Consider the following 15,955-nt stretch of genomic DNA (forward strand, 5'->3'; position numbering starts at 1 on the left):
TTTTGATATTGTACTGTAATTATTTAAGATGTAGGCACTGGGAGAAAACTGGATATAGAGTACAAGTGGACCTCTCTGTACTACTTTTGCAACTTCAAGTTGCAATCTATAATTATTCCAAAATAAAAAGTTAAAAACACAACTATTAGATGATATGCAATAAATTTCTTGGGGGGAAACAAATACCCATCTATTAAATCTGTGTGACTTGAAGAAAACACGTCAATTTGCTCTGTATTTTTTTTTTTTTTTTTGGTTTTGGAGGGAAATAAGTTTTTGAAAACACCCTGCTGGTGTTTACAGTTGAGAAATTATATTATTACACTATTGGCCTAAATAAAAGTAGACTGCATTGCTTATGCAAAGGCATTAAACAGTTAAAATATTTAAAATACACCTAGATTTGACTGCACATTGCCTTCCTTCAGAGATTAAATTGATTCCATAGTTAACTGTGGTTAAATCTAAATACTTATAAACTTAATTCTAAGAAATACATCTCTTCAAGCTACTTCACACACTAAGATTCCTTTTTTGATATGTAAAACATCTGCAATACTGACAAAAAGGGAAGTAGAATGAACTAAAGGCCATTTAAAATGAAACAATTCCTCAAATACAAAGCTTATATAGTTCTATGTGTATACTTGAGACATTTCAATACCAGTAAAAAACATACAAACACACACATCCTTCAGCTAGCCAATATTTTAATACACAATTTTAACTGCTATATAAAAAGTGCTTTCACGATCTGTTACCACCTAAAATAATACATCATATAATTTTCAAAAATGTGTTCTTTGACTTCTAACCTCTGCTCTTCTTTAGAATTACCTGTGAGGGGGAGAAAATGAAGATTCATATTATACCTATGCCAAGTAAAACACAATTCCTCAACAAAAAGTTGAAAAGTCCTATGTGTATAGTATGCAAGTCTCTGAATTTATAAAACCCAACTTGGAATGTGATTAGGGAATCTTTTGCCTTATAAACAGTTTTAGACTTCTCTAAAATAGTGTAATTCTCTCAAAGAATGTGAAACATGCCTAGATTCTCAAAATCTGGTTTTATAATAGTCACTTCTAGATGTTAATTTCTTCAACTGTGCCAAAAGTGTACAGATTAATGGCTCCCAACTTGAGGTTTATAGACAATTTAGTAATTCGGGGAGTTAAGGAATGTTCCAAAACTTGAAAATCCTATTATGAATCAGGATTTAACAACTATAAAGCAATACAAATCCACTGCAACACCAAATTTCTTGTATTTAGGCTGGAATTATATCAGAGACCAAGACTAGTCATCTCAAGCTGAAAAGCTTGTTAGGTAGATAATTTTTAATATAATTTTTAATCTCATTTTAAACAAAATGAGATCTTAAGTTGTAAAAGACAAGGAACATTAGAGACCAGAATATATCCAAAAATATTTTAAAGAACTTACCTACTTTTAGGTAAGTACCCTTATAAATTCATTAATAAAAACAAACCGGGCTTCCCTGGTGGCGCAGTGGTTGAGAGTCCGCCTGCCGATGCAGGGGACACGGGTTCGTGCCCCGGTCCAGGAAGATCCCACATGCTGTGGAGCGGCTGGGCCCGTGAGCCACGGCCGCTGAGCCTGAGCTCCGCAACGGGAGAGGCCACAACAGTGAGAGGCCCGCATACCGCAAAAAAAAAAAAAAAAAAAACAAACCAACCCTAAATTTAAGACACACACATACACTCTTCAAGTTCTTAAGCCTTGCTTTACCTGCAGAAAGCACTTATATCAACTTTAATAGTACAGAAACTTGTTGAAATGTTTATAGTTGTAAGAGAATTTAAAGCCCCTTAAAAAATGCCAAGGCATGCCCATTTCTAGGCTTCCACAGAAGTCACCAAATAGGTTTATACCCTAGGCCAGTACTTCTCTGTTCTACAAGAAGTTAGTATAGGGACTGCAAAAGAATACTATGTACTCAAATGAATTTACAAAATTCTAAGTATATTATACACCCAAATTTACAAAATACTAAATTAAACAGAGTTCAACAAATTACTGGTATATTTCTCATAAACTTTCATAACTTTACATATCTATAGTTATATAAAGATGTTACCCTTGTGGGAAGTTGGATAAAAGGTACAGTGGAACTCTACACTATTTTTGCACTTTCTGTGAGTCTATAATTATTTCAAAAATATTAAATGTTAAACAAAAAAAGCCTATAAAGAGGTAAACTGTCAAAAATAAGTCTCTCTCACACATCATACTCCAGTCAACCATGTGCCAATTTCTTGCATATTCTTACAGAAACAAGCTCTCTATATGTAACATTATGACTATTCAAGGAGGTATAGTATGTTAGGTTATATAAACTTATCTGACCCCAGAAGCCTTTTATATTGGGGCATCTATTAAATCAAGTGAAAATAATCTTGGGGACATATATGGAAAAAACTCTGCCCTAGACATCATACTATTACATTATACAGAAATATCAGTAAGAAGCAATCTTCTCTGCTTATATAAGCAATATGATTCAGAAGTCACTCAAATCTCAAAACAAATGTAGAAAAATCATTAAGTAAACTTAAAATGATCAAGAAGAAAGTTTTGATAAATTTCAAGGTAATAAACCTTCTCAGCTATATATAGGCTACTACATATCCTACAGATTAGCAGTCAAACACTTATTTTCCCCTAAATGGCAATAAGGCAATGGCCATGAATCTTTCCATCAGAAATCCATAATATACATAATAAAAAAAAAACCATAACTCTGTAATTAAAACCCGTGAAAAGCCAAGCATCAACTCAGTCAACAAAACTGAATAAGGAATCTAAACCAGGCAGAGGTGACGAACTAGGTGGTGTTTTAAGGCAACTGTGCTGAAGAAAAGAAATTCAGATCTTACCTTTGCTGCAGCCAGTACATGCTCCTTTTTAATGACTCCACACTTATTCTCACAAGCATTTGTCCGAGCCTCTTCTGCTAATCGATGAACAAAGAGTAAACAGTTCAGATGCACCTTTAAAAGAGAAAATGCAAAAGGATTTTTAAGCTCAAACACTGATGTTTTGAAATAATGACTTTTAAAAAGAATATCCCCGGGCTTCCCTGGTGGTGCAGTGGTTAAGAATCCACCTGCCAATGCAGGGGACACGGGTTCGAGCCCTGGTCTGGGAAGATCCCACATGCCGCGGAGCAACGGAGCCTGTGAGCCACAACTACTGAGCCTGCACTCTAGAGCCCATGAGCCACAACTACTGAGCCCACGCGCTGCATCTACTGAAGCCCGCGCGCTCTAGAGCCCGTGTTCCGCAACAAGAGAAGCCACCGCAATGAGGAGCCCACGTACCACAACAAAGAGTAGCCCCCGCTCACGGCAACTAGAGAAAGCCGCACGCAGCTATGAAGACCCAACACAGCCAAAAGTAATAAATAAGTAAAAATAAACAAATATATAAGAAAAATAAAAAGAATATCCCCAATTTTAATGCTGTACTATTTACTACTGCGATTACATCAATTAACCTTTATTTAAAGTAACAGAATTCAGTTTAATATATGTCCATCTTAAGATTCCATAAAAAGAGACTTAGTTATTACAATACATGAAACAAGTCTATGTAAAGCTGACCAAAGGCCAAGACAATGTTTTGATCATTATATCAAAACATAGGTAAGTCTCTATTAAGAAAAAATATTCCTGCTTCCCATTCCAACTAAATTTAAGTTTCTAATGTAATTTAAAATTTCCCCCAAATTAAAAAAACATATCAAATATTGTATTTAAAGCTAGTCATCTCTCATTCTACAATCCAAGGTATAAAATTTTGTAACCAGATATTTAATTTGAAATATCTAATTAAAAACATGTTAATAATTAAAATTTTAAAAGTTTATTGCATTTATATACAAAGGTCAAGTTACTTGGCTTCCAACAACAAAATAATCATATCTACTATTAATAATCTTAAAATTTCTTAAAAAGTAGCCTTTAACTACATAAAATAAGCAGACAATACAAAATTCCAAAGTCCACAAAGAACTGTAGTTATATAAGATATTAGCATTGTGGGAAGTTGCAAAAAAGGTAAGGGGAATTCTCTACTATTTTTGCCACTTCTTGTGAACCAATAGGTATTTCAAAATACAAAGCAAAAAGTCTGCAAAAGGAAAGACTGACAAAAGTAAGTCGCTCTTCCACATCATCCCCAGTAAACTATGGTTGCCAGCTTCTTGCATATTCTTATAGAAACAACTTCTACATATTAGCAAAACATATACATATACCATAATATATATGTACATATATCATTATTTAACCTCACTATTTCAATATGTACATTTTGCTAAATATTTTACTCAAAATTCACTACCCTAACACAAAAGGGCTACTCATTCTATATGCATATATATATAGCTTGAAAACAGTTAAAGTAGAGCTTGAACCCAAGCAACAGAGAATGTAAAGTGAGTTGCAGTCCTATCTCATTTCTCCCTCTAGCATCACATCTACTGCTCTTTTATTTAAATTACTGGTAACATCTCTATCCATTGCTTCTGCCATGTGCCTGAAGTCACTACCAACCTAGGTCCAATTAGACAGTCTCTTTAACATATAATTTATTTGATAATTTATATAATAGTACACACTCTTTGCAGTGAGAATTAATTAATACATAACACTTGGCAGAAGCAAGAAACTAAAATCCTGCAGACTGTGGAATGAAAACCACATTCACAGAAAGAGAGACAAAATGAAAAGGGAGAGGACTATGTAGCAGATGAAGGAACAAGATAAAACCCCAGAAGAACAATTAAATGAAGTGGAGATAGGCAACCTTCCAAAAAAGAATTCAGAATAATGATAGTGAAGATGAGCCAGGACCTCGGAAAAAGAATGAAGGAAAAGACTGAGAAGATGCAAGAAATGTTTAACAAAGGTTTAGAAGAATTAAAGAACAAACACCTAGAAGAATTAAAGAACAAACAGAGATGAACATCACCATAACTGAAATGAAAAATACACTAGAAGGAATAAATACCAGAATAATTGAGGCAGAAGAACAGATAAGTGACCTGGAAAAAGAATGGTGGAATTCAATGTCATGGAACAGAATAAAGAAAAAAAAATGAAAAGAAATAAAGACAGCCTAAGAGACTTCTGGGACAACATTAAACACACCAACATTCACACTATAGGGGTTCAAGAAGGAGAAGAGAGAGAGGAAGGACCCGAGAAAATATCTGAAGAGATTATACTGGAAAACTTCCCTAACATGGGAAAGGAAATAGTCACCCAACTCCAGGAAGCACAGAGACTCCCAGGCAGGATAAATCCAAGAAGAAACATGCTGAGACACACAGTAATCAAACTGACACAAATTAAAGACAACGAAAAATTATTAAAGGCAACAAGGGAAAAACAACAAATAATATGCAAGGGAACTCCCATAAGGTTAACAGCTGATTTCTCAGCAGAAACTCGACAAGCCAGAAGAGAGTGGCACAATATATTTAAAGTGATGAAAGGGAAAAAGAAAAAGCTACAACCAAGATTACTCTACCCAGCAAGGATCTCATTCAGATTCGATGGAGAAGTTAAAAGCTTTACAGAAAAGCGAAAGCTAAGAGAATTCAGCACCACCAAACCAGCTCTACAACAAATGCTAAAGGAGCTTCACTAAGTGGAAACACAAGAGAAGAAACTGACCAACAACAAAAAAACTCAAAACAATTAAGAAAATGGTAATAGGAACATACCTATCAATAATTACCTTAACTATAAATGGATTAAATGCTCCAACCAAAAGACACAGGCTCGCTGAATAGATACAAAAACAAGACCCATATATATGCTGTCTACAAGAGACCCACTTCAGACCTAGAGACACAAACAGACTGAAGGTGAGGTGACAGAAAAAGGTATTACATGCAAATGGAAATCAAAAGAAAGCTGCAGTAGCAATACTCATATCAGATAAAACAGACTTTAAAATAAAGAATGTTGCAAGAGACAAGGAAGGACACTACATAATGATCAAGAGATCAATCCAAGAAGAAGATATAACAATTATAAATATATACGCACCCAACATAGGAGCACCTCAATACATAAGGCAACTGCTAACAGCTATAAAAGAGGAAATCAACAGTAACACAATAATAGTGGGGGACTTTAACACCTCACCTACACCAATGGACAGATCATCCAGACAGAAAATTAATAAGGAAACACAAGCTTTAAATGACACAACAGACCAACCAGATTAAATTGATATTTATAAGAATATTTATCATATTTATAATAAATAAACTGATATTTATTCCATCCAAAAGCAGCACATTACACTTTCTTCTCAAGTGCACATGGAACATTCTCCAGGATACATCACATCTTGGGTCACAAATCAAGCCTCAGCAAATTTAAGAAAACTGAAATCATATCAAGCATCCTTTACAACCACCACGCTATGAGATTAGAAATCAATTACAGGGAAAAAAACATAAAAAACACAAACACATGGAGACTAAACAATATGTTACTAAATAACTAACAGGTCACTAAATAAATCAAAGAGGAAATCAAAAAATACCTAGAGACAAATGACAACAAAAAGATGACAATCTAAAACCTATGGGATTCAGCAAAAGCAGTTCTAAGAGGGAAGTTTATAGCAATACAATCCTACATCAAGAAACACGAAAATTCTTAATAAACAATCTAACCTTATACCTAAAGGGAACTAGAGAAAGAAGAACAAACAAAACCCAAAGTTAGTAGGAGGAAAGAAATCATAAAGATCAGAGCAGAAATAAATGAAGTAGAAACAAAGAAAACAATAACAAAGATCAATAAAACTAAAAGGTGGTTCTTTGAGAAGATAAACAAATTTGATAAAGCTTTAGCCAGACTCATCAAGAGGGAGAGGACTCAAATCAGTAAAATTAGAAATGAACAAGAAGAAGTTACAACAGACACCATGGAAATACAAAGCATCCTAAGAGACTACTGCAAGCAAATCTATGCCAATAAATGGACAACCTGGAAAAAATGGACAAATTCTTAGAAAGGTATAACCTTCCAAGATTGAACCAGGAAGAAACAGAAAATATAAACAGACCCACCACAAGTAATGAAATTGAAACTGTGATTAAATATCTTCCAACAAACAAAAGTCCAGGACCAGATGGCTTCACAGGTGAATTTTATCAAACATTTAGAGAAGAGCTAACACCCATCCTTCTCAAACTCTTCCAAAAAACTGCACAGGAAGGAAGACTCCCAGACTCATTCTACGAGGCCACCATCACCCTGATACCAAAACCAGACAAAGATACAACAAAAAAGGAAAATTACAGACCAATACCACTGATGAATATAGATGCAAAAATCCTAGTAAACAGAATCCAGCAACACATTAAAAGGATCATACACCATGTTCAAGTGGGATTTATCCCAGAGATGCAAGAATTCTTCAATAAAAAAATCAATGTGATACACCATATTAACAAACTGAAGAATAAAAACCATATGATCATCTCAAAAGATGCAGAAAAATCTTCTGACGAAATTCAACATCCATTTATAATAAACACTCTCCAGAAAGTGGGCATAGAGGGAACCTACCTCAACATCATAAAGGCCATATATGACAAACCCACAGCAAACATTCTCAACAGTGAAAAACTGAAACTATTTCCTCTAAGATCAGGAACAAGACAAGGTTGTCCACTCTCACCACAATTACTCAACATAGTTTTGGAAGTTTTAACCACAGCAATCAGAGAAGAAAAAGAAATAAAAGGAACCCAAATCAGAAAAGAAGAAGTAAAGCTGTCACTGGTTGCAGATGACATGATACTACACATAGAGAATCCTAAAGATGCTACCAGAAAACTACTAGAGCTAATCAATGAATTTGGTAAAGTTGCAGGATACAAAATTAATGCACAGAAATCTCTTGCATTCCTATACACTAACAACAAAAGATCAGAAAGAGAAATTAAGGAAACAATCCCCTTCACCATTGAAACAAAAAGAATAAAATACCTAGGAATAAAGCTACCTAAGGAGGTAAAAAACCTGTCCTCAGAAAACTGTAAGACACAAATGAAAGAAATCAAAGATGACACAAACAGATGGGGAGATATACCATGTTCTTAGATTGGAAGAATCAATATTGTGAAAATGACTATACTACCCAAAGCAATCTACAGATTCGATGCAATCCTTATCAAATTACCAATGGCATTTTTTTTTTTAACAGTGCTAGAACAAAGAATCTTAAAATGTGTATGGAGACACAAAAGAGCCCGAATAGCCACAGCAATCTTGAGGGAAAAAAATGGCGGTGGAGGAATTAGATTCCCTGACTTCACACTATACTACAAAGCTACAGTAATCAAGACAATATGGTACTGAAACAAAAAGAGAAAAACAGATCAAGGGAACAGGATACAAAGCCCAGAGATAAACCCACGCACCTATGGTCAACTAATCTATGACAAAGGAGGCAAGGAGATACAATGGAGGAAAAACAGTCTCTTCAATAAGTGGTGCTGGGAAAACTGGACAGTTACATGTAAAAGAAAGAAATTAGAACACTCCCTAACACTATACACAAAAGTAAACTCAAAATGGATTAAAGACCTAAATGTAAGACCAGACCAGACACTATAAAACTCTTAGAGGAGGGCTTCCCTGGTGGCGCAGTGGTTGAGAGTCCGCCTGCCAATGCAGGGGACACGGGTTTGTGCCCCGGTCTGGGAAGATCCCACATGCCGCGGAGCAGCTGGGCCCGTGTGCCATGGTCGTTGAGCCTTCGCGTCCAGAGCCTGTACTCCACAACGGGAGAGGCCACAGAAGTGAGAGGCCCGCGAACCGGGAAAAAAAAAAAAAAACTCTTAGAGGAAACCATAGGAAGAACACCCTTTGACATAAATCAAAGCAAGATCTTTTTTGACCCACCTCCTAGAATAATGGAAATCAAAACAATAATAAACAAATGGGACCTAATGAAACTTAAAAGCTTTTGCACAGCAAAGGAAACTATAAAAAAGATGAAAAGACAACCCTCAGAATGGGAGAAAATACTTGCAAACGAATCAACGGCCAAAGGATTAATCTCCAAAATATATAAACAGCTCATGCAGCTCAATATTAAAAAAACCAGCAACCCAATCAAAAAATGGGCAGTAGGGCTTCCCTGGTGGCACAGTGGTTGAGAGTCCGCCTGCCGATGCAGGGGACACGGGTTCGTGCCCCGGTCCAGGCAGATCCCACATGCCGCGGAGCAGCTGGGCCCGTGAGCCATGGCCACTGAGCCTGCATGTCTGGAACCTGTGCTCCACAACGGGAGAGGCCACAAGAGTGAGAGGCCTGCATAGCGCAAAAAAATTTTTTTAATTTTTAAAATGGGCAGTAGACCTAAACAGACATCTCTCCAAAGAAGAGAAACAGATTGCCAAGAGGCACATGAAAAGATGCTCAACATCACTAATTATTAGAGAAATACAAATCAAAACCACAATGAGGTATCACCTCACACCAGTTAGAATGGGCATCATCAGAAAATCTACAAACAACAAATGTTGGAGAGGGTGTAAAGAAAAGGGAACCCTCTTGCATTGTTGGTGGGAATGCAAATTGATACAGCCACTATGGAGAACAGTATAGAGGTTTCGTAAAAACTAAAAATAGAATTACGATATGACTGAGCAATCTCACTACTGGGCATATACCCTGAGAAAACCATAATTCAAAAAAGTCATGTACCACAATGTTCACTGCAGCACTGTTTAAAACAGACAGGTCATGGAAGCAACCTAAATGCCACCAACAGACGAATGGATAAAGAAGATGTGGTACATATATACAATGGAATACTACCCAGCCATCAAAGGGAACGAAACTGGGTCATCTGTAGAGACGTGGATGGACCTAGAGACTGTCATACAGAATGAGGTAAGTCAGAAAGAGAAGAACAAATATTGTATATTAATGCATATATTTGGAATCTAGAAAAATAGTACAGATGAACCAGTTTGCAAGGCAGAAATAGAGACAGATGTAGAGAACAAATGTATGGACACCAAGGGGGGAAAGTAGGGGCGGGGATGAATTGGGAAATTGGGATTGATATATATACACTAATATGTATAAAACTGATAGCTAATAAGAACTTGCTGTATAAAAAAATAAAATTAAAAAAAAACACACAATACTTAACTCTCCCCAACAGTTCACCAAATGTTTAATAACTAGGTAATGTGGTCCTTTAAATTATTATGCAGAAATCTTTAGTGGATTGTTATAGATGTTTAAGAATATTTTAGTGATATTTGGGGCAAGCAGAGGAGTTTGGGGATTTAAATTTAACATGATAAAGGACCTATGGAAGAAGATATTCTTTTGGTACTTTTTTGATGCACTGTCTTGTTTAATTCTCACAAGGACTCTGAGCTAAATCACCCAATCCTGATTCTTTACATTATACCATGTCATTCAAAATTTCTTTAAACTTCCAATGATATACCATTTCCTTCTGCAACAAAAGTACTCCATAACATGGCTCAATTTCCTCCGTTAATCTGTATTTTCTACTTCTAAAGCTAAATGTCTTCCAGATGCCTCATGAAAAATTCCAAATTCCTTAATACTAAACCCCACTTGACTAGGCCCTTCTAATTTCATCTCTCACCTCTCCCAACTTTCAGTTCTATACTAGGTCTTTTGAACTTCTTTCAGTATTCAAATACAAGTTTGCCTACAGCCATGCTACTGGTTTACAGACTTCTCTAAAAAGCCCAATTCCTCCCAATATGTAAGGTTATATAGATCCATGGCACCCTGAACTTATCACTACACATACTACATACATTAGGCAGCAATTTCTCACCTGTCCTCTTCAATGTACTATAAGGGCTAAACCATGTCTATCTTCCCAGACATTATATCCCCAGTGACCTTTAGCCCATGGCCCAATATGAAGTAGGTAGTCAATTATTACTGCATGAACAAAAGATCCATCCATACCTCCCCAAATTAGGCAAAAAAATTTTTTAGCCAATCCCAAATAAACCACACTGTTTTGAGGCTTGAGTCCTTTACTCTTCATGGGCATGAACCATAGATACTGAATTAATATTACTTTTTTTTAATATCAGAATTTTTTTTTAAACAACCTATTTATCTGTAATAAAACAGTTAATTGAGTGGTGTCACTCAAGTGCACTAAGGTTTAAATTAAAAGGGTCAGAACAAAAGCAAATTTTATGGTTTCAGCTAGACATTCAGTCCTGAAAGCCATTCCATCAAGAACTTACACTTTGGAAAAATAAAAAATCAGCTTGCTTGAAAGGTAAACCAAAAGATAATTTACAAAGAGGTATCCATTTGACAGTCTCAGGTGGCCAAAAGACTGGGCCAGCCTGACTTCCTCCCCACTTCCTCACAGCACTTCTGAGTTTTACATAAACTGTAAGTACCCAGATATTTAGTGATAAATCTAAAAACTGAGTCACAAGAAAGCCGAACAATTTGAGATTAACATACACTCATCAGTATTGGCCCTGGTGATATACAACCAAATAAGTCATAAAATAAAACAACAATAAAAAGCCAGTGCAGAAGAATATGAAGTAACACAAGGAAGTTATAAGTAAAATGTTAGAAATATCAATCCACATATAGTCATCATCACTCCCAACTTTAACTGTACACTCAGAATGTTCGAGGTATTATGCTAAACACCAGGAATACAATAAGTTCCCAATTCAAAGTTCCCAGTCCCATGGGAGAATGAAACCTAATTAAAGACAAATGTGTGATAGTAGACGATATTGGAAGGTAAGGTTGATGCTTTCTAAGACCATGAAAGAAGGCTTCACCGAATAACAGGCATTTGAACTGAATTTTGAAATAACTGAAGTTTGAGAAGCGGAGCGGAGTGAGGACATCTTCAAACAGAAGAAATATCTTATGAAAAGACATCATAAAAGTAGATTAGTTCTGTGTTAAAGATAATGGAAGACACAAAAGGAGATATGTGTGGTCCCTTCGCCTCAAGAAGCTGCATACCGCACTGGGAGACAACACTGACATATAAAACTTAGAGAATAGTGTCAGGGTCCCAGTAGCTAAACTGTATGATGTACACTCTTACGGCTATCAAAGTTCAGGAAAAAAAACAGACTACCTTAATTGTAGAGAAGTTTATGGATGATGTGGGACACCTGCTGAGTAAGATAATTAAGTACCAATGGCAAGCAGAAAACCATAAGTAAAGAAACCAGAGTGACGCATGGCATATACAAGACGGTGAAGGAGAAATAATGAAAGCCAAAGACAAGCATACAATCTAGTAATAGACGGTAGCATAAAGAACTTCCATTCCCCTACCACTGCAAATGCTTAGAATCTCACCTCCCCTTCTTTCCTGTACCACCTGGATCCCACTCCACAATAGAGCCCTCCTGTCCAGGGATCACTTGGGGCAAGCAAGTGTGGATGTGGGAGGAATCTGACTACTTGAGAAATTTCTGCCCAACAATCTACACAAGCTGGTAGTCTCCTAGATTCTAGAGCAGGTACATTTCCTCCCCCCTCCATTTATTGAGAGAACCCCAGCACCAGTGAAAACTTCAGAATAAATTACCTAAAATTCTTTTGAAAATCAATTTCACTTTAATACAGCTCACTTGTGCCACCTTAATCACCACCTTGGGGGAAGGAGGGTAATAAAACAGTATATATTGTCTTTTCTTATAGGGTCTAAAAAAGGAACAAGAAAGGACAGGAGATATTAGAAGGGCTACTTTTCCAAGGAAAAAAAAAAGTTGTTTTGGCTCAGAGAAAGGAAAAGTGAAGACAATTCTATAGTAGTTTATTAAAAATAGAAACCCTAAAATTAGGCGAGGCAGTAGAGAGCTGGCAGAGGCTGTAGAGAAAAGAGGAGGGGGACAATGTAACTTAAGAAGAGATGGAATGACGTATTGTTAAGCCACCCTCCATGCCATATATCCCTATTATCCACAATTCTTTATCCTTGATCTCAGGGAAATTAGGTGCCCACCTGTAGTGTCTCCTTTACTCAAAGAGCTCTTGTAACAAACCACAGGAGGTGCCTCCTATGGTTTAAACCTAGGGAAACTGTTCATTCTGCTAGAGGGATATATATTCCAGGCATTCAACATAAAAACTCTTAATTTATTTCAAAACAGAAATATTACACCGTGGTTTGGTTGTGGTTATTTATCATGTGAGCATTATGCTGCAGTTACTATGAGTCAGATAAACTTTTAATGGTTGGGCTTGAAAACTAAATTAACAGGTGTTCTATTTGTCTAGGAAAACGAATTCACATGTGGGAGCATACTACTTACAAATAAACTTTTGGATCAGGGTTCTTTAGTAAATAAGCTAAAGTAAAGGAAATAGGGCAATATATTTGTTTAACAACGTAAAAAGAAGAGGAAGAAAGGAAGGCAAGGAGAAAGGCACTTTTGAAAGGCATGTCAGTAATGCCTTTTACAATATTTAAATAAAATATTTAAATAAAATATTTTATTTAAATAAAATATTTAAATAAAAATAACCCAGCCTGAATTCCAAAATCTATTTTTTTAAATGTATCTTTCGAACCTTTGCAAATTACACTAAGCACAGTACCAGACTGTGCTCCTTAATAGCGATATTGAAAAACTATAAACAGGAACTTAACGTTAGTTTTCTCCTTAAATTGATGTGGCTAATAGCCTCCTGTAAAAAAAAGGTCAGGATATCTACATTTCAGAGGGTCCCAAAACAATTCAGCATCAGGAATACTGATATGCCAGGCCGGGGCAAACCCGCCCAGGTGTTGCTGCGAACACCTCAAACGTAGGCCTGAAAGCTAGATTGGCTGGGGGCGGCAAAATAAAAGCTGGGGGTTATTTCCCCCGTCTCCGCCCCACTTCCAGTCCTAGAAGGGACAAAATCTCACCAGTAGGTCGCTATTTGTCTCCAGACGGAGGTGAGGCTTCCGTTGCTTGAAGACGCGCTTTAGAAAACCGCGGGGAGCCTTCCGCTTTATCAGCTTCTTCTGCGAGACTGTGGTCGAGAGCGCCATCCTCTCCCTCCGGCTCGGGCACCAGCCGCCTAAGCTTCCTAGGCCCTCCCTGCGCCGCACTGCAGCTCACGCCCGCGGGGACACCGAGAACCCCGACTCCGACGCTTCTACAGGCCCTGAGACCAGGCCAGAACGTTTGAATCCGCCGCCAATTGAGCGCGCCTGGCGCCCGGTAGTGACGTCAGCACGCTCAAGCCCCGCCCCTCCCGCGGCGCCTGGCTGTTGATGGAACACACCGTCGGTGGGCGCACCGTGACGTCATAGACGGGCGAACATTGGGGCTTTAGCCTTTAGCACCAGCTCTTTAAAACAGTGTTCGATAGAGACGTTGGGAAATTGTGGAAAATGTTGGTATGCCAAAGCAGCCACACTTACTGTCCCAGCTTTCATTCTCTACTGAGCCTAATACCAATGAAAGAAAAAGTAGATGAATAGAAAGAACTCTTATGATGTTTCATCAGGATTCTTGAAGAAACAATGGCTTCCTAGCAAGGCATGATTTTCTGATATTAATAGCTAACGTTTTTCACTTTTACGTAATTTTATGTTTTCTTATCTGAGGCCTTTTCATGATTCAAGCTTTTCTTTACAAATGCTGCTCCCTTTAATTTTAAGGCCCCTACATTTAACCTTGCAGTAACTTCTGTTGTAGTTTAAATGCTACCTCATTGAATCCTTCTTTCCAAGCAATTAACTCTTCCATCTTCTGTGCTGCCCCTGTAAGTGGTTCTCAGACGTCATCGTGCATCACCTGAAGCACCACCCCTTGGTTTCTTGGTTCAGTAGGTCTCAGTGGGACTTGAGAATTTGCATTTCTAACAAGTACTCAAGACATGTTGGAACACTGTTAGTCTGACCACTCTGATATCACTGTGATGTTATTTGTAATTACCTCTAATACTAATGCTGTAGAAGTTGTTGTGTTGTGCTTTCAATATCCACATAGATGCTTCTATCTGGCCTCCCACTTTCAAGATCTCCTCTCTGCCAATAATCTTATCTTTCATCCTATGAGCCATTTACATCTGTGGTCATACACTAGGCCTTGTCATTACTAATACCCTTCCATATTCTCAATTCAGTTGTCTTACTCTTCAACCTTATCTATGGAACTCACTTCCTCCAGTATCCCCACTTCAACAATTCTTACATGCTACTGGATCACTGTCCTCTCTGTCTCTACCATGTCCCTAACCTTAATCTATTTTTTATTCTCCTTCCTGTGGTCTATTGTACATCACCATAATACCCTCTTGCATTTATCCTTAACTCTCTAGTCAGGCTCTTTTTTTCCCTCATACTCAATTGACAAAAACCCAACCCTGCTTATGTTAAAATCTCAATCCATTCTGTATTTGCATCTGTACATTGATGTTGTCTTAAGAAAAACTTGCCAGTTTGTGTCTGGTCTCAAGGTAAATACATGACAATTTTATTGAGCCTCCAAATACAGCCTGCAGTCTTTTGCTATTTCTAAAGTCCATTCATTCACCCATTCTCTTCTTCAAGTCTCCCTACACTCCCTACCCCATCTTAACCCTCAGTTGATGACATTTTTTAAATAACAAAATAGAAGCACCCCATAGAGACTTTCCACATGCTCCCAACACCACATCAATCTCCATCTGCTCCCATGGATGAACCATCTATCTAAGGCCAACTAATCCACTTGTGCCCTAGATCCCAGTTCACTCCCTTTCTTAAGGACATCCTCTGGCAATTCTCCCCTATTTTGCTTCATGAATTTTCCTTCTTTGCTGAATTTTCTTTTCATCTGCACAAACACATGCTATAATATCTCCAACCTTTTGAAAACTCTTTCTGGATCTTATATTTAGCAACTTCCTTCTCA

The 15,955-nt window shown here is 37.2% G+C and overlaps 1 protein-coding gene across 2 annotated transcripts; it reads right to left on the bottom strand.

The window, feature by feature from the left end:
- Nucleotides 1-239: 239 nt before the first annotated feature.
- On the bottom strand, nucleotides 240-14,250 carry CENPW (centromere protein W). 2 transcript variants are annotated; one of them, XM_065889141.1, is made up of 3 exons: nucleotides 13,978-14,250; nucleotides 2,901-3,014; nucleotides 240-837 (listed from the first exon to the last, which is right to left on the bottom strand). In XM_065889141.1, exons 1-3 carry the CDS (start codon nucleotides 14,101-14,103, stop codon nucleotides 811-813), a joined length of 267 nt encoding a protein of 88 aa, XP_065745213.1. In that variant the 5' UTR covers nucleotides 14,104-14,250; the 3' UTR covers nucleotides 240-810. The 2 variants fall into 2 exon arrangements, with proteins under 2 accessions (XP_065745213.1, XP_065745214.1); XM_065889142.1 differs by lacking the exon at nucleotides 240-837 and having other exon boundaries at nucleotides 2,897-2,974; nucleotides 13,978-14,103.
- Nucleotides 14,251-15,955: the final 1,705 nt, after the last annotated feature.

Source organism: Phocoena phocoena, chromosome 12, assembly GCF_963924675.1.
Source record: "Phocoena phocoena chromosome 12, mPhoPho1.1, whole genome shotgun sequence".
Taxonomy (NCBI): domain Eukaryota; kingdom Metazoa; phylum Chordata; class Mammalia; order Artiodactyla; family Phocoenidae; genus Phocoena; species Phocoena phocoena.